Consider the following 18,348-nt stretch of genomic DNA (forward strand, 5'->3'; position numbering starts at 1 on the left):
TCAAACACTCATCTTTTAACTCCTCTCCCACTCTTCCTTCACCTGTTCACGCCTTCTTCATCCTCACGCTGTCCATCACCTGCCATCCAACCCCCAAAGAGTACACGTCATACTGTGACGACCCCGTGTGTTTATCTCCTGGTAAAAACATTGACTGTGTACTTGCATGGCTTTGCTTGCACTAACATAACGAACAAGAAACATAAAAAACACAGAATTTAGCCGCAAATAGTGCCCTGTATCGTTACAGTTTTTTTCACTATAATATATCAACAATCCCACAATTACTGTATGGTATTATCTGCATCATCATAGTTGAAACACATGCTATGTTTTTTTCCATAACATATAAATTATTGCATAATCAACGTATTGTAATACTATTAGCATCTTTGGCAAAAAATCGTAATTGTTAGGATTAAATAATTAATTACATAATTAGTGTACTGTATCATAATGCTGTCATTATCATTTGCATAATATCACAGTTGTTAGGTTGTTGCAGTTTGCATTTCCCCCGTAAATGATCAATTATTGCATCACTGTTGTATCGTATTGTGATACTGTCATCTTCATTGGCAAAATATCGCAATTGTTAGTATAACATCAATTATCCCACAACTGCTGTATCGTACCATAATATTGTTTCATTGTTGAAAAAATATAGTAATTGTTAGTTGTTGCACATCCTTTGTTTTCTTCCATAACATATCAATTTTTGCGTAATCGATATGTAATTGGCATAATATTTCAATTGTCAGAAATATATCAATTATGACATTGCACCGTCATCATGTGGTATTGTGATACTGTCATTGCTGGCAAAATATCACAGATGCTAACTAGTTAGTTGGTTAGGGTAATAAACCAATCATTAGTTGTAACACAGCATATGTGATTTTCTCAAAGTATAGCAATTATGGCAAAATTGGCAGAGTTAGTTGGTGACGAACCCCAAGATGCAGAGAAGGAGGCAGGCATGGAGTGAGACAACATGATTTAATTTAAAACACTAAGACAAAAAACAAACAAAGGGTAAAAACAAAAAGCGCGCACGTGGGCGGATAACAAACAAAAAGGCCTAACGTGGAAGCTAGCAGGTATCGAGCAAGAAACAGAAGTCGTACTTATAATATGAAAAAAAACTTGGAAGCAGGGAACAAAAGACAATGAGCTACAAACCACTATCAAATATAGCTTACCGCAACGCTGCATTTACACAATATGATACGACACGACACATAGCAACGACAAGAGCGACATCGACATGACAATAATCCAGCCCTGATTGGAGGAACAAAGCAGGTAAAATTAGAGTGGGCTGATTGACACCAGGTGTGGCCAGGTGCCAATCAGCCACATCTGAGGGGAAAACAGCGCACAGGAAAAAAAACAGGAAACAGACAAAATAAGAGCGCTGACAGGAACTAAAAACAGGAAATACTAAATGCACACAGAGGAAAAACTAAAACACAAACAAACTGTCAGTGGCAAGCCTGACAGAAATATTTGTATCAAATCTTAATACTATCGTCACGTTGGTAAAATACCACAGTTGTTAGCAAGTCAATTTTACGTATTTTTCCCAAACATATCAACTCTCAAGTATTCACTGTATGGTATCGTAATTGTATCATTTTTGTTGATAATGTGATCAGTAATCACATCATGTTATTTTCCCACAATGTTCAAATAATTGCATAATCAGTGTATAGTATTGAAAAAATGATCGTAAATGTTGGCAAAATGTAGTAGTTAGTTGTATGTCCATAATATTTTACCCAAAAGACACATGTAATTATGTAATAAATGTCTCATAATGTTTTTGTCATTGTTGGCAAAATATTGTAATTTTTTGTGGTTTCACATCATGTTTTTCCCCTCATAATACAACAGTTACTGCGTAATCGCTCTATCGTACCATGATATCAACATCTTTGTTGGCAAATGATCATATATTGTGTTATGCTTCATACTAACTTTAGGATAAAGTCCAATTTAAATATCATACTTTGTTGCATTAATGATGCTTTACTTCCACATGGTAGAAGAATTAAACTTGATTTTCCCCACATACTTTCTACATCTCTGCATTTGAAGCCACCCTCTTGAGGAACGCCTGGTCCTCTCTGAAGTTGAGTGCACAAAGGTCACTAATTGCGGAAATAATCCGTAAAGTACGTTCTTTTATTTCCACGTTTGTGACGGAACTGAGAATTTTAAAGGGTGTTTTTTTTTCCTCCAGAGATTCTGACATGCTCATTAGTCTTTGCTTGTCATGGCGGTGATCAAGCACACAAACACATGCTGGGAAAACACTACAACAGCTGCTGTGTGATGGGCAGAGACTAGTGAATGCATAAGTCACATGACATTAGCGTCTTATGTGCATGTGGACATTAAGTTTTTATAAGAGTTTATTTCTGCTGTCGCATGGGAGAAGAAGTAGTACTTGACATAATGCGTGACCAATAACTGGAAAAAAGAAAATCAAACCTAAATGTATGAGTGACGAACAACTTGAAAGAAGGAAGTAATACCAAGTAGTACTGAAAGTATAAATGACAAATAATAAGAACGCAGAAAGTAGTACTTAAAAGTATGCGTAGTGAAAAACTTGAAAGCAGGAAGTAATACTTGAAAGGATGTGTGATGCCGAAAGTAATTCAAAAGCAAACAAAATATTAGTGACAAATAATTTGAAAACAAGAACTTGTCTGTAACATGAAAACAGGAAGTAATACATAAAATTGTGACAGAAACCTGAAAGCAGGTGCTTAAAAGTATGTGTGATGCAGAAAGTAGTACTTGAGAGTATGAATGACAAAAAGTGCTCCCTCAGGTTATTCCCTTGCTCTACTGGGGGACTTCATCGCTCACATTGGTAACAACAGTGAGACCTGTGGAGGTGGGATTGGGAGAAACACTCGCCCATATCTAAACCCAAGGGATGTTTTGTTATTGGACTTTTGTGCTCCACACATAATTTTCGTACCGAACATCAAAGTTCAAACATAAAGGTATCCATAAGTGCACTTGACAGCAGGACACTCTAGGCTGCAGTTTGATGATCGACTTTGTGGTTGGGTCATCGGATTTGCGTTGTCATGTTGAAAAGAGGCGGAGATTTCCACCGATGGGTTGGTTCCGATGGTGGGGGAGTATGTCGGTGAGATCTGGCAGGCTCAAATGCATTGTGAGGGTCTGCTGGGAACGTCTAACAGAGTTTTCTGTCAGAGAAAGTTGGACCATGTTCAGTGCCTCTATTGTCGGAATGTGGCCGAAAGATAGTTGGTGCCTGTCGTGGCGATAATCCTAGAACTCGCTGGTGGACACCGTTGGTGAGGAATGCCGTCAAGATAAAGAAGGAGTCCTATGGGGTGTTTTGGCTCATGGGACTCCAAAGGCAGCGAACAGGTACCGACAGGCCAAGCAGTCATGGAGGAAAAACTCAGATTTGTAAGGAGTTTGAGGAAGCCACAGAAAACGACTTCTGGACGGCTTCAGAGCAATTTTGGACCACCTTCCATCGCCTCAGGAGGGATAAACAGTGCATTGGCAACATTTTTTATGGTGGGGAAGGTGTGTGCAGACCTCAAATCGGGATGTTGTGGATCTGTGGAGGGAATATTTTGAAGACCTCCTCAATCCCACATACAGGTCTTCCGTTGAGGAAGGAGTGCCTGGAGAATCTATGGTGGACTCTCCTATTTCTGGGGTTGAGGTTGCCGAGGTCGTTAAAAAGCTCCTTGGTGGCAGGTTCCCTGGGGATGAGATCCGCCCGGGGTTCCTTAAAGCTCTGGATGGTCTGGGGCGGTCTTAGATAACAAGACTCTGTAACATTGCATGGACATTGGGGACTGTGCCTCTGTATTGGTAGCCGAGAGTGGTGGTTCCTCTCTTAAAGAGGGTGGACTGGAGGGTGTGGGATCACACTCCACAGCCTTCCCGTTAAAGTCTATTTATGTGTACTGGAGAGGAGGAAAAGCTGGATAGTTGAACCTCAGATTTAGGAGGAGCCGTGTGGTTTTCATAATGGTTGTGGAACTATGGACCAAATGTATTCTCTTGGCAGGATTCTTGAGGGTCTACATGTGCTTTGGGAACTTGGAGAAGGCATTCAACCGTGTCTCTCGAGAAGTCATGTGGGGAGTACTCAGAGAGTATGGGGTATCTGATAGCCTGTATTGTACAGGCTGTCCATTCTCTGTATTATTAGTGTCAGAGCTTGGTCCGCATTGCCGGCAGTAAGTCGGACCCCTTTCCAGTTAGGGTTGGACTCCACCAGGGCTGCCCTTTATCACTGGTTCGGTTAAAAATTTTAATGGACAGAATTTCTAGGCGCAGTCAGGGCTTTGAAGGGATCCGATTTGGTGGCTGCAGAATTAAGTTATTGCTGTTTGCAAATTATGTGGTCCTGTTGGTATCATCTGGCCAGGATCTTCAGCTATCACTGGATCGGTTCGCAGGTGCATGTGAAGCGACTGGGATGAGAATCAGCACCTTCAAGTCCGAGTCCAAGGTTCTTGCCCAGAAAAGATGGAGTGTTCTTTTCCGGGTTGGGGAGGAGATCTTGCTTAAAAGGAGTAGTTCAAGTAACTCTGAGTCTTGTTCCCGAGTGAGGGAAGAGTGGATCGTGAGATCGTCAGGCAGATCGGTGCAGCACTGACAGTAATGCGGACCCTACATGGGTCCGTCGTGGTGTGGCAAACTCTCAATTTACTGGTCAATCCTATTCTCACATATGGTCGTGAACTTTGGGTTATGAATGAAGTGGCAAGTTCACAGGTACAAGCGGCCGAAATGAGTTTCTTCCGTCGGGTTGCGGGGCTCTCCCTTAGAGATAGGGTGAGAAGAGCTGTCATTCGGGAGGATAGATAGATAGATAGATAGATAGATAGATAGATAGATAGATAGATAGATAGATAGATAGATAGATAGATAGATAGATAGATAGATAGATAGATAGATAGATAGATGGATGGATGGATGGATGGATGGATGGATGGATGGATGGACGGACGGACGGACGGACGGACGGACGGACGGACAGATAGATAGATAGATAGATGGATAGATAGTACTTTATTGATTTCTTCAGGAGAGTTCCTAAAGGAAAATTAAAAATTCCTGCAGCAGTGTACAGAGTTGAGATAAATTAAACAGTAAAAAGTAAATAATGGGGTTAAAATGGAAACAAAATAGAAACATATTACAATAAGAATAAACATAAAAAGCAACTCTAAGATAAGAGCTCAAAGTAAAGTCTTTGCTCCTCCAAATAGAGAGAAGCTAGATAAATTGGTTTGGGCATCTGCTCAGGATGTGGAGGTGTTTAAGACACATCCGACTGGTAGGCGGCCTTGGGGAAGACCCACGACATCTTGTCGGGACTATGTCTCCCAGCTGGAAGTTTGAGTGACAAATAACTTGAAATTTACTTGAACCCTGCGTTAGGCAGAAACTAGTACTTGAAAGTGTGAGTGACAAATAACTTCAAAGTATGCGTAATGCAGAAAATAGTACTTGAAAATATGAGTGACACATAACTTGAAAGTACTTAAAAGTATGTGTGATGCAGAAAGTAGTCATTGAAAGTATGAGTGACACATAAACTGAAAGCAGGAAGTAGTATTTGAAAATATGCGTGACAAAGTTGTTATTTTGTGTTTCTAGCCGCCAAATGTCAGTGCATTAATCAGATGTTTATGAGCGTCTATTAAACAGGACGTAGGTCGCCAACACTCTTGACAGACAGATGCTTGACCTTCCAACTGGCAGAGAAATTATTATAATTTCATGCAAGAATAAAAAAACATAACAGAGGTGCTATTAATGTGAAAATTGCACTGAATGCATCTTTGAGGAGATGGCAGTATAGCAAACAAAACTACTTTTTTTTTCTCATCCTCATTAAAATTTTAATAGTGATCTGTTCCTTCATCAAACCTTTATCGACTGTACAGATATTTGTTTACATTGTGTAAAAATAAGTGAATTACTCTGAAAAGCAAAAAATGTATAAAACAATCAGCGTTGCTTTTTTTTCCCACCTAATTAGTGACCCTGGTTATTATTTTCTATTGTATTGACCAAAAGCAACTTTTGGTCAATACAAAGACAGCTAGAGATGGTAAAATACTTTTGTAAACAGAAGAATCTATTAAAGTATGTACGATGAAAGTGTGAATCATTGAAACGATTATTACGTAGTTATTTTTTTAAGTATGACCAGATGTCTTTTCTCAGACAATGTCTACTTTTCAGGACATTCCAGATTCAATATTCGATATTAAATCATGCAGAATGTTATTGCACAAGTATTTTGTACCGTCATTAGAAAAACGCTTTAATGTAAACAAATTGTTATAATAAAATCAAATCCATTCATCCATCCGTCCATTTTTCTACCGCTTGTCCCTCTGGGGATCGTGGGGGTGCTGGAGCCTATCCAAGCTGCACTTGAGTGGAGGGCGTGGTACACCCTAGACAAGTTGCCACCTCATTGCAGGGCCAACATAGATAGAGAGACAACATTCACACTATGATATCATTGGATAAAATGTAATTAAATTAACAATGTGTACCATAAAGAGATGAAGTCAGTTGTAACATAAAATAGTTATTATTTTAATCTGATCTGAGGCTATAAAAATACATATTTGTTGTTACATTTAGAACAAATAGATGCGTAACTTAAATAATATTAATTTGCGTAAAACAAATGTATTTTAAAATATTTTGAAAAAAAAATTCAGATTTTGCAATACGGATATCAGACATGTTTCACAAAACATTGATTGATTGAAATTAGAGTTTGAGCAACTTCCGTAGTTAGTTAGCACATAGTGCTGTGTAGCAGACTGGCCTGGTAATACAAAGTTTGCATCAAAATCTACTAACCACGTTTCCATATGAGTTGGAAAATTGTTTTAGATGTAAATATAAACGAAATACAAGGATTTGCAAATAATTTTCAACCCATATTCAATTGAATGCACTACGAAGGCAAGATATTTGATGTTCAAACTCATAAACTTTTTTTTTTTTTGCAAATAATAATTAACTTAGAATTTCATGGCTGCAACACGTGCCAAAGTAGTTGGGAAAGGGCATGTTCACCACTGTGTTACATCACCTTTTCTTTTAACAACACTCAATAAACGTTTGGGAACTAAGGAAACTAATTGTTGAAGCTTTGAAAGTGGAATTCTTTCCCAATCTTGTTTTATGTAGAGTTTCAGTCGTTCAACAGTCCGGGGTCTCTGCTGTCGTATTTTACGCTTCATAATGCGCCACACATTTTCAATGGGAGACAGGTCTGGACTGCAGGCGGGCCAGGAAAGTACTCGCACTCCTTTTTTATGAAGTGACGCTGTTGTGACACATGATGAATGTGGCTTAGCGTTGTCTTACTGAAATAAGCAGGGGCGTCCATGAAAAAGACGGCGCTTGGATGGCATCATATTGTCATGATCAGCTACTTGGATCATGGCATATTCTGGTTTTGTTCTGTTATTTTGTCTTCCTTAGTTCCTGGTGAAACTTCCTGTTTTGTTCTGTTGTCATAGTTACGTATTAGTGTCACCTGCCTTGTGTTTTTGACGCTCACCTGCCTCCTAATTTCTGGCCCTATTTAAGCCTGCCCTTTTTTGTCAATCGTCCTTGCAGTCTAATTTGCTATTTGATGCAACAGGTGACGTTGTTATCCCCGCTTGTGGTAAAGACTTTGTGTACTTAAGCTTCCATGCTATTCTGTTGCTTGTCCTTAGCTCACATGCTAGCGCTTTCTGTTCGTTTTGTCTTTAGTGCCTTTGTGCAAGTGTTTTCTGTTCCTAGTCCGTTTATGTAGTGATAATGAATCCTCATTTCTTACCTTCACACTGTGTCCATTTCAACTGCCTCTATTGAGAGAACAAAACCACACCACGATGCCAGCCAAACGTCACACATATGTTGTTCAAAAACCTGTATGTACCTCTCAGCATTAATGGTGCCTTCACAGATCTGTAAGTTACCCATGCCTTGGGAACTAATGCACCCCCATACCATCACAGATGCTGGCTTTTGAACTTTGCGTTGATAACAGTCTGGTTGGTTCGCTTCCCCTTTGGTCCGGATGACACAATGTCGAATATTTCCAAAAACTATTTGAAATGTGGACTCGTCAGACCAAAGAACACTTTTCCACTTTGCATCAGTCCATCTTAGATAATCTCGAGCCCAGAGAAGCCGGTGGTGTTTCTGGATGTTGTTGATGAATGGCTTTCGCTTTGCATAGTAGAGCTTCAACTTGCAGTGACAGATGTAGCGACGAATTGTATTTAGTGACAGTGGTTTTCTGAAGTTTTCCTGAGCCCATGTGGTGATATCCTTTAGAGATTGGTGTCGGTTTTTGATACAGTGCCGCCTGAGGGATCGAGGGCACGGTCATTCAATGCTGGTTTCCGGCCATGCCGCTTACGTGGAGTGATTTCTCCAGATTCTCTGAACCTTTTGATGATATTATGGACCGTAGATGTTGAAATCACTAAAATTCTTGCAATTGCACTTTGACAAACGTTGTTCTTAAACTGTTTGACTATTTGTTCACGCAGTTGTGGACAAAGGGGTGTACCTCGCCCCATCCTTTCTTTTGAAAGACTGAGCGTTTTATGGGAAGCTGTTTTTATACCCAATCATGGCATCCACCTGTTCCCAATTAGCCTGCACACCTGTGGGATGTTCCAAATAAGTGTTTGATGAGCATTCCTAAACTTTATCAGTATTTATTGCCACATTTCCCAACTTCTTTGTCACGTTTTGCTGGCATCAAATTCTAAAGTTAATCATTATTTGAAAAAAAAAAATTGTTTATCAGTTTGAACATCAAATATGTTGTCTTTGTAGCATATTCAATGGAATATGGGTTGAAAATTATTTTATTATAATCCGTTTATATTTACATCCAACACAATTTCCCAACTCATATGGAAACAGGGTTTGTATTTCTCCAGTTTGATAAATATATGTCTGAAAGTACGAATAAAACTCATGCTTTATGTCAATTTTGTAGTGTTAAAATCTCATTTGTTAAACATTTAAAATGATTGGGAATACTAATTTTATTAGTCAGTCTGTTGCATGTTAACATATAAGCAAGCGGCATAAAAGCCAACCTTTATCCTATGTGGTTCCATTGCTTTTTTTTTAATTCATGACACACTGTCCAGTTGATTTAACATGATTCCTATATGCATGTGCTTTTCATATGTATATGAATGTACTTTAATTTGCATGCTTAGTTTTACAGTACCTGTAACTTCATTATGGAGGCTATCAATGGACAACCTAATTTTGGATGTTTTTTAATCCCTAATTAAAAAAAGTGTTTACTCATCCGTCAACCCAAATTACAACATTCAGGGAGGGCAGAATAATATATGTAAATTAACCAGAATGCAGTGGTGGACTAGCCATCAGGAGTACAAGGAGTTTCCAGGTGGGCTAATCATTTATGGGCCGATCGATGCATGGCCGTTTATTCATGTAGTTATTTGTTTCTGCTCCTAACTTTTTGGCCTGACCTGGGGACATGCCGCATGAGGACACATGAGACACGCCAAAGAAGCAAAAATAGCTTGTAAAATGTTAAATACTGGTACTTTTTTTCCGTAATCAGCCTGACCTAAGCTTAAAGTTTGTATCAAATAAATATTTTTGATTAACACATGGTTTACATTAAGTACATTAGATATGATTGTTATTGTTATTATTGATCAAATTAAACAACTGGTGTGTAATAAAAGTAAGTGTTAATATTTGAGTGGGCCCCGGGTGGCACTGTCGTAGGGCCCTGAAGCCTAAAAGGTTAATAACCCCTGCATTAAACAACATTGATGTGCTTGCATGCCTGTTTGCTTTTTCATCCAGTATTGCGCAAAACATCTGTTGTTTGTGTGTGGAGCGCAGCTGAGAAGATTTGAAACATGCACCTGTGATTTGATCTCGCTTCGTTCTTCCCGCAGGTCTCCCGCCTCCCCCTGCCATCGCCAAGCGAGGTTTGAAGGCCAGAGGCGAGCACAAAAACGATACAACATCACGCCTTTCATTACACCGCTGCACAATAATTACTGAAATATGCAGACATAGGCCTGACTTGAGTTTGCCGTGTAGGAGGAGTCCGTCCACTAAGGTCACCCGTCAGTGAGTTGGCCACCCCGCCGGAGAGCACTGACTGGCTGGAGATGATGTGGACGTTTGCAGTCAGCTTGGTGGCCCCTGATGACGACGACGTTGAGAGTGTGGAAGGTATTCACCAGCTAACCGAAACCTTCACATGTAAGAAAACATCTCTCATGCTAATAATCACCCATCTAGTGGCGCAAACAACGCCCGCAGTGCGTTACTAACCACACGCCTTTACTGCAATACTTTTTCACTCAACAATACTTTCAGTACTTTTTTTTCTGCACTTTAGCTTTGCACTCCGAGGAACTGTGAAGGCGCAGAAACGTGGCTTCAGGAGATGTGAGAAGAGAAGAAGTACAAACTAAATCACAGCAATGCTTCATTAATTTTCATTAACAGCAAAACATACTCAATAAAAACTCATAAAAGTATTTACTACCCATTGATCATTTGGTTGTTTCATTACATCATTAAATTCTAATCAAGTCCCGCAATAGTGGGTTGTGAGCATTTATGCAGGAATATTAAAGTGATTTTAATAAACCTACTGAGATAAGATTCGCAGTGTGTGCCTGTAGCTTTAAGGCTAATGAGCTGTGTATATATATATATATATATATATATATATATATATATATATCCATCCATCCATCCATTTTCTACCGCTTATTCCCTTTTGGGGTCACGGGGGGCGCTGGCGCCTATCTCAGCTACAATCGGGGGGAAGACAGGGTACACCCTGGACAAGTCGCCACCTCATCGCAGGGCCAACACAGATAGACAGACAACATTCACATTCACATTCACACACTAGGGCAAATTTAGTGTTGCCAATCAACCTATCCCCAGGTGCATGTCTTTGAAAGTGGGAGGAAGCCGGAGTACCCGGAGGGAACCCACGCATTCACGGGGAGAACATGCAAACTCCACACAGAAAGATACCGAGTCTGGATTTGAACCCAGGACTGCAGGACCTTCGTATTGTGAGGCAGACGCACTAACCCCTCTGCCACCGTGAAGCCCCTATATATATGTGGCGACTTGTCCAGGGTGTACACAGCCTTCCGCCCGATTGTAGCTGAGATAGGCGCCAGCGCCCCCCGCGACCCCAAAAGGGCAGCCCTCTCCCCAGCCACTTCGTCCAGCTCTTCTCGGATGACCACGAGGCGTTCCCAGGTCAGCTGGGAGACATAGTCTACCCAACGTGTCCTGTGTCTTCTCTGTGGCCTCCTACTGGTCGGACGTGCCCTAAACACCTCCCTCGAGAGGCGTTCGGGTGGCATCCTGACCAGATGCCCGAACCACCTCATCGATGTGGAGGAGCAGCGACTTTACTTTGAGCTCCCTCCGGATGGCAGAGGTTCTCACCCTATCTTTAAGGGAGAGCCCCGCCACCCGGCGGAGGAAACTCAATTCGGCCGCTTGTACCCGTGATCTTGTCCTTTCGGTCATAACCCAAAGCTCATGACCATAAGTGAGGATGGGAACGTAGATCGACAGGTAAATTCAGAGCTTTGCCTATGGCTCAACTCCTTCTTCACCACAACGGATCGATAAAGTGTCCGGATCTCTGAAGACGCCGCACCTGATCCGCCTGTCGATCGCACAATCCACTCTTCCGTCACTCGTGAACAAGACTCCGAGGTACTTGAACTCTTCCACTTGGGGCAGGGTCTCCTCCCCAACCCGGACATGGCACTCCTCCTGCTGATTCTCATCCCAGTCGCTTCATATATATATATATATATATATATATATATATATATATATATATATACATATATACATATATATATATGGTAAATGGGTTGTACTTATATAGTGATTTTCTACCCCTTATTAAGGAGCCCAAAGCGCTTTGACAGTATTTCCACATTCGCCCATTCACACACACATTCACACACTGATGTACAGTATATACATGTATATGTGTATATATATATATATATATATATATATATATATATATATATATATATATATATATAAACATTGATTGATTGATTGATTGATATATATATATATATCAAATATTATTTATATAGCCCTAAATCACGAGGGTCTCAAAGAGTTGCACAAGTCACAATGACATCCTCAGCTCAGATCCCACATCAGGGCATGAAAAAACTCAACCCAATGGGATTACAATGAGAAACCTTGGAGGGGACCGGTGCAATGGACGTCGAGTAAATCTAGATCATATTGTGAGAATCCAGTCCACATGGGCCAGCCGGAGATGGTATCAAATACAGCATTGTAACTTTAGGGAGTGGGACAGGAGGACACAAACATTAGCGACACCATCAAAGCTATGTGAGCGACATGCTAACAATACATTTGATTTAAGAACGACAAGATCAAGTTTACAGTTCCCATGTTTATGACTGACGTATAACAGATAACGGGTAGTTGGCAGAGCTCTGGGCTTTCTTTGTTTTAAGATGTGTCGCAAAGCCTGAGAAAAGTGTTTTTTTTTTTTTGTTAATAAACATTTTTTACTTTTAAAAGGTAGCACCTGAACACCTCAAACATGGAGGGAGAATAGACTGGATTAGATAGTACTTTATTTATTCCTTCAGGAGAGTTCCTTCAGGAAAATTAAAATTTTCAGCACAATCCCATTCAAGATCAGACAAACGTTACAGGGAGACAGAACAGGATCGCTGACGGGTCTGCCAGCTTCTGGCGCCCCTTACAAAAAAGGTGAGATACAGATAAACAACAGGGGGGTGGGGGGAATGGGAGAAAAAATAGAAGATTAAAATAAAATTAAAAAAAATCGGTCCAAGCCTGGGCCCCTGAAGAGGGGGTCCAGACTGAGGCCAAGGGAAAAAAACAACAACTCAGCCATAGTACACATCCCTCTCACATGTGTGTAAGAGGGAAACATCAAACAGCAAAGAACACAAAGGACATGAAAGACATTAAAGCAGCAGAGCTGATACAACCAGCCACTTCTACATACAGCTATGAATAAACAGTAAAAGAAACATATACACTGTGGTGGCCTCTGCAGTGTTCCACGCCATCGTCTGCTGGGGTAGAGAGTGCATGGCCAGAGACAGGAGGAGACCCAACAAAGCAACCAAGAGAGCCGACTCCACTCTCGGCCGCCAACCAACTCTCGGCCAGTGTCCAGTCTGCATGGATGAGCGAGGGTATGTCCAAGGAGACTGAGGTGTCCGACACCTGCTCACCCAGCCAAGACACCGCGAAGCCTCTCCGTCCCGGCGCTCAGTGCTAGCTCTGCAGCCCTGTCCCCTCATCCGCATCTCCTCCAGTCCTTCCAAACAGACTCCGGTGTGGCAGAGACCCAGCAGCTGGTCTCAATGGACAAAAGGCTCAAGGGAGGTGGATCCACAAAAAAGCACCGCAGAGGTCACGAAAGTGCCACCCCTTGTCACACAGTCCCAAAGGGTCCCGGACCAAAAAGCAGAAAAATATAATAACACATGATGACAGCTTGGGGCTTCACGGTGGCAGAGGGGTTAGTGCGTCTGCCTCACAATACGAAGTTCCTGCAGTCCTGGGTTCAAATCCAGGCTCGGGATCTTTCTGTGTGGAGTTTGCATGTTCTCCTCGTGAATGCGTGGGTTTCCTCCGGGTACTCCAGTTTCCTCCCACTTCCAAAGACATGCACCTGGGGATAGGTTGATTGGCAACAATAAATTGCCCCTAGTGTGTGAATGTGAGTGTGAATGTTGGCCGTCTATCTGTGTTGGCCCTGCGATGAGGTGGCGACTTGTCCAGGGTGTACTCCGCCTTCCGCCCGATTGTAGCTGAGATAGGCGCCAGCGCCCCCCGCAACCCCAAAAGGGAATAAGCGGTAGAAAATGGATAGATGGATAGATGATAACAGCTTTTCCATGTTTGATGCTCATAAACAAACTGAAGGGACACATTACTGATGAGACATTATTAAAAAGTCTCTGTAGCCTGAACTGTACCTCCATTTTGACAGATATCTTGCAGGCATTGGTCAGTCTACATTACGTGCAACATGCTAATGACAGGGTCCGTTAGTAAACTGACAAAAAAGTATGTTTATGGTTACAGTTTTCAACATGCATACAATTACAACATGATACATCACAATTTGTAGTTTTTCTTTTCAACAAACCGTGTAGGAGTACGAAGAAGCAGAGCTTGTCTAATCCTACCCCTTTTTCATTACTTGTCAAATGCTATTGGGGACAGCCTGGCTCGGTTGGTAGAGCGGCCGTGCCAGCAACTTGAGGATTCCAGGTTTGATACCCGTTTCCGCCATCCTAGTCACTGCCGTTGGGCAAGATACTTTACCCACCCGCTCCCAGTGCCGCCCACACTGGTTTAATTGTAACTTAGTTAATGGGTTCCACTAAGTAATGATTTGATTTACGTGGACCCTGTCACCACCTGCTGCCACCTTGCGGTTTGTATTCAGTTTTCCTCTGTTGGTGCAGTTGACCTTTTAAACTCACTTCATTTCTCTTTCCTCTTAGTGTTCCTGTTTCCTCTTTGTGGGCGGAGTTGTGAGACGTGTACAGCTGCTTCCCATTTTCCCCAGAGGATATTTAACCTGCACCTTGGCAGCTGGATGGCACTTGGCGATTCCACTTCTTGGCTCCATGACTGACAACTTCCATATCCGATCCTGCTTGTAATCCTGGTCGCTTGCGGTGCCATCCAACTTGGTTCCTAGACAGCTGTTGCACGTCTTGCAACTCCAGCCTAAGTTTAGTCTAAGATTATTATATAGTTTTTGTTGTTTTTTCACGAAGCCCATTTTGAGTTGTCATTTTTGTTTCGTCGCTTTTAGTTCTCTCCTATGTGGAGCACCCTTTGTTGTGAGTACACTACCAAGAGTAAAGAAACTGTTAAATGAATTATCTTGTTTCTTTTTCCATGTCTGCTTTGTGATCTAATCTTGCATTTTCAATTTCATTGACTATTTTTTAGGGCTGGACGATATATCGATATACACGATATATCGCGGGTTTTCCTCTGTGCGATATACATAATGACTATACCCTGATATTTGAGTATACGTCCTCACGCAGTTGCTTCTAGCTGCGGGCATTACACTACAGGCTCTTCTCACTCTTTACTGTCTTTCCTCACAGACAAGCGCACCTTCTTACACACGTCACATACTGTCACGTCATACGTCACATACGTATACACCCTCGCGGAGCAGAAAGGTAGCAGCATGGGTAACATTAGCTGTGGTGCTAGTGGTAATACGAGAGAAAGAAGGTGCAAATGAAGGAAGAAGTAATTACCAAGAAAAAAAAGCAGGGCGTCCATCGTCTGGCTGTGGTTTGCTTCAAGTGGGAATATGTTGAACAGACAACAGTAATTTGTCAAGTGTGAGCCAAAAGCGTTGCTATAAAAAGTAGCATTACTGCTAATATGTAGCATCATTTGAAAAGTCACCCGCTAGAGAATGAAGAGTGTTTACTCCGCATGTCAACATCTCCGTTCGGTGCCACATGCCCACACCATCAAAATGCCGAGGCAAACATTTCCACATCAACACCGTATGAAAAAACTGGTCCACAACATAATTTAATAACGTCCGTAGTAACCTACCACATAACGAAAGACAAATACTATTTGATTTCCTATTATGCAGCTCATTTTTATTTGACATTTAAAATGTCTCTGACAATCTTGCACTTTCTGTTTTGGAAATGACATGAAAGTTTGTGCCATTGCTTAATAACTTGTTTAATAAATACAGTTTTGGTCAATTGACTTAGTTGTGATTTCCCTCTCTGCATGAAAGTTAAAAATGAGCATATATTAATGCAGTATGTAGAAGAATGTTTTAATGTAGACACATAGAATCATCATACTGCTGTGATTATATGTATCAAGTGTTAATTCAATGCCAAGGCAAAATATCAAGATGTTTATCGTGTATCGCAATATGGCTTAAAAATATTGAGAAATTAATAAAAGGCCATGCCCCCCGCGACCCCAAAAGGAAATAAGCGGTAAAAAATGGATGGATGGATGGATCTCCCAGCCCTACTATTTTTTGTAGCATCAAGTCATCCTTCCCCTTGTGTCTTGTGTCCAGAGAATAATTTGATTCAGATGACACTGCAGGTTTTGATTTTTTTTAAATATATTTCGACATCGCAGTAGCTCACTGACATTAGTAACTCTCGTATCAACTCGCTTACGGCAGTTGCTTCTTTAGCAACTTGCAGCACTTATAACTTCTTTATTTCATCAATTTCGTACCTTGCGCCCTTAAGAGATCAACTTGAGGTGTATTCCTGTCAAATTATTTCACTCTGTGTCGTCGGAAGCACTCTAAAACAGCTTCAAACTCTCGCCGAAGCTTCTGGTTGCTAGGCAACCGCTTTGAATTGCGCTGGGGGCCGTTGGCTTGAGGTTAAGGGCTTTTCTAACTCGCCTTATTGCAGCAAATCAATGCCTCTCCCCGGACCAAAAGCAGTTCCAATATGCCAGGTAACTTTCCTGTGGCCGTGATCACAAATCCATCCATCCATCCATCCATCCATCTATTTTCTACCGCTTGTCCCTCTCTGGGTCACGGGGGATGCTTGAGCCTATCCCAGCAGTACTCGGGTGGAAGGCGGTGTACACCCTGGACAAGTCCCCACCTCACCGCAGGGTCAACACAGATAGACGGACAACATTCACACTCACATTCACACATCCATCCATCCATCCATTTTCTACCGCTTCTTCCCTTTTTTGGGGTCGCGGGGGGCACTGGCGCCTATCTCAGCTACAATCGGGCGGAAGGCAGGGTACACCCTGGACAAGTCGCGACCTCTTCGCAGGGCCAACACAGATAGACAGACAACATTCACCTTCACATTCACACATCCATCCATCCATCCATTTTCTACCGCTTCTTCCCTTTTTTGGGGTTGCGGGGGGCGCTGGCGCCTATCTCAGCTACAATCAGGCGGAAGGCAGAGTACACCCTGGACAAGTCGCCACCTCCTCACAGGGCCAACACAGATAGACAGACAACATTCACACTCACATTCACACACTAGGGCCAATTTAGTGTTGCCAATCAACCTATCCCCAGTGGTCAAAAATCTTGAAATGTATCAAAAGTCTTCAAATGTATCAAAAACCCCAGCAGCCAAAGCAGAGCTTTTTTCTTTGCGTCTTCTGCCCTTGACAGGAAGTGACGGTATTGACATTTCAATCATTAAATGCAACATGCTGATGACAGGGCCTGTTAGTAAACGGACAAAAAAAGTATATATATTACGATTATTAAACTTTTGTAAAATTATGTTCTTCCATTATTCATACACCAAATGCACAAACAACAACACTATTTGACTTCAGCGTTTTAAGCTAAAATGAAGAGGTTGTCACATTTACAAGTGCACATGCTGCCACAGAACGCTAATCCGTTTTACCAGTTGTTACCATTGCAAACACACACACGCACACACGCACACACACACACACGCTCACACAGACACACACACACACACACACACACACACACACACACACACACACGCACGCACGCACGCACGCACAGACGCACACGCACGCACCCACGCACAGACACACGCACACAGTTATGCGCATCTCCTGAAAGCACACACATGTACACGAAGCAATGTTGTGTTTTCTTTAAGAAGCTTGGCTCCTGCTGCAATGCTAGGGAGGCAACAAATGCACACACACACACACACACACACACACACACACACACACACACACACACGAGCGCGCGCATACACACACAGAATCCAGCTACATCATAAGTGTTTTAGAGGCTTTGACACTTCTAATGTTGCTATTTAAGGCGCTGTAGATTATTTTCCACCATGCTAAATCTAAAATAAGACATTTTGAGGCTGCCACATACAAAATCAGCGTCGGAAAGAAGCCCCTTTTCTGGAAAATACAAAATGTGCTCTTATTATATTTTGTTGTTACTATTATTAGACTTACTGTAGACTTAGACTTCCTTTTATTGTCATTTAAATTTGAACTTTACAGTTCAGATAAGAATGACATTTTGTTGTATTAGCTCATGGTAGTGCAGGATATTCACTTTTAGTATGCAATTGATGCATGATGTTGAAATGTCTTCACTTGCAGCGAAGCTAAACTGTTATCCATCCATCCATCCATTTTCTACCGCTTATTCCCTTTCGGGGTCGTGGGGGCGCTGGCGCCTAT

At 41.7% G+C, this 18,348-nt stretch overlaps 1 protein-coding gene across 10 annotated transcripts in view; it reads left to right on the top strand.

Annotated features, from left to right (window-relative positions):
- trdn (triadin) overlaps window positions 1-15,906 on the top strand; it is a 39,166-nt gene extending 23,260 nt beyond the window's left edge. For 2 of the 10 annotated variants that reach the window (XM_061901191.1, XM_061901189.1), the window contains 4 exons: window positions 100-141; window positions 10,008-10,055; window positions 10,156-10,290; window positions 14,652-15,906. In XM_061901191.1, coding sequence (XP_061757175.1) covers window positions 100-141; window positions 10,008-10,055; window positions 10,156-10,290; window positions 14,652-14,785 — 359 coding nt within the window. In that variant the 3' untranslated portion in view covers window positions 14,786-15,906. Of the gene's footprint in view, window positions 1-99; window positions 142-10,007; window positions 10,056-10,155; window positions 10,321-10,459; window positions 10,602-14,651 lie in introns of those variants that run through there. The other 8 variants (XM_061901199.1, XM_061901196.1, XM_061901192.1 and 5 more) reach the window with 8 other exon arrangements.
- Window positions 15,907-18,348: the final 2,442 nt, after the last annotated feature.

The sequence above is a fragment of the Nerophis ophidion genome, linkage group LG05 (genome assembly GCF_033978795.1).
Source record: "Nerophis ophidion isolate RoL-2023_Sa linkage group LG05, RoL_Noph_v1.0, whole genome shotgun sequence".
Classification (NCBI taxonomy): Eukaryota; Metazoa; Chordata; class Actinopteri; order Syngnathiformes; family Syngnathidae; genus Nerophis; species Nerophis ophidion.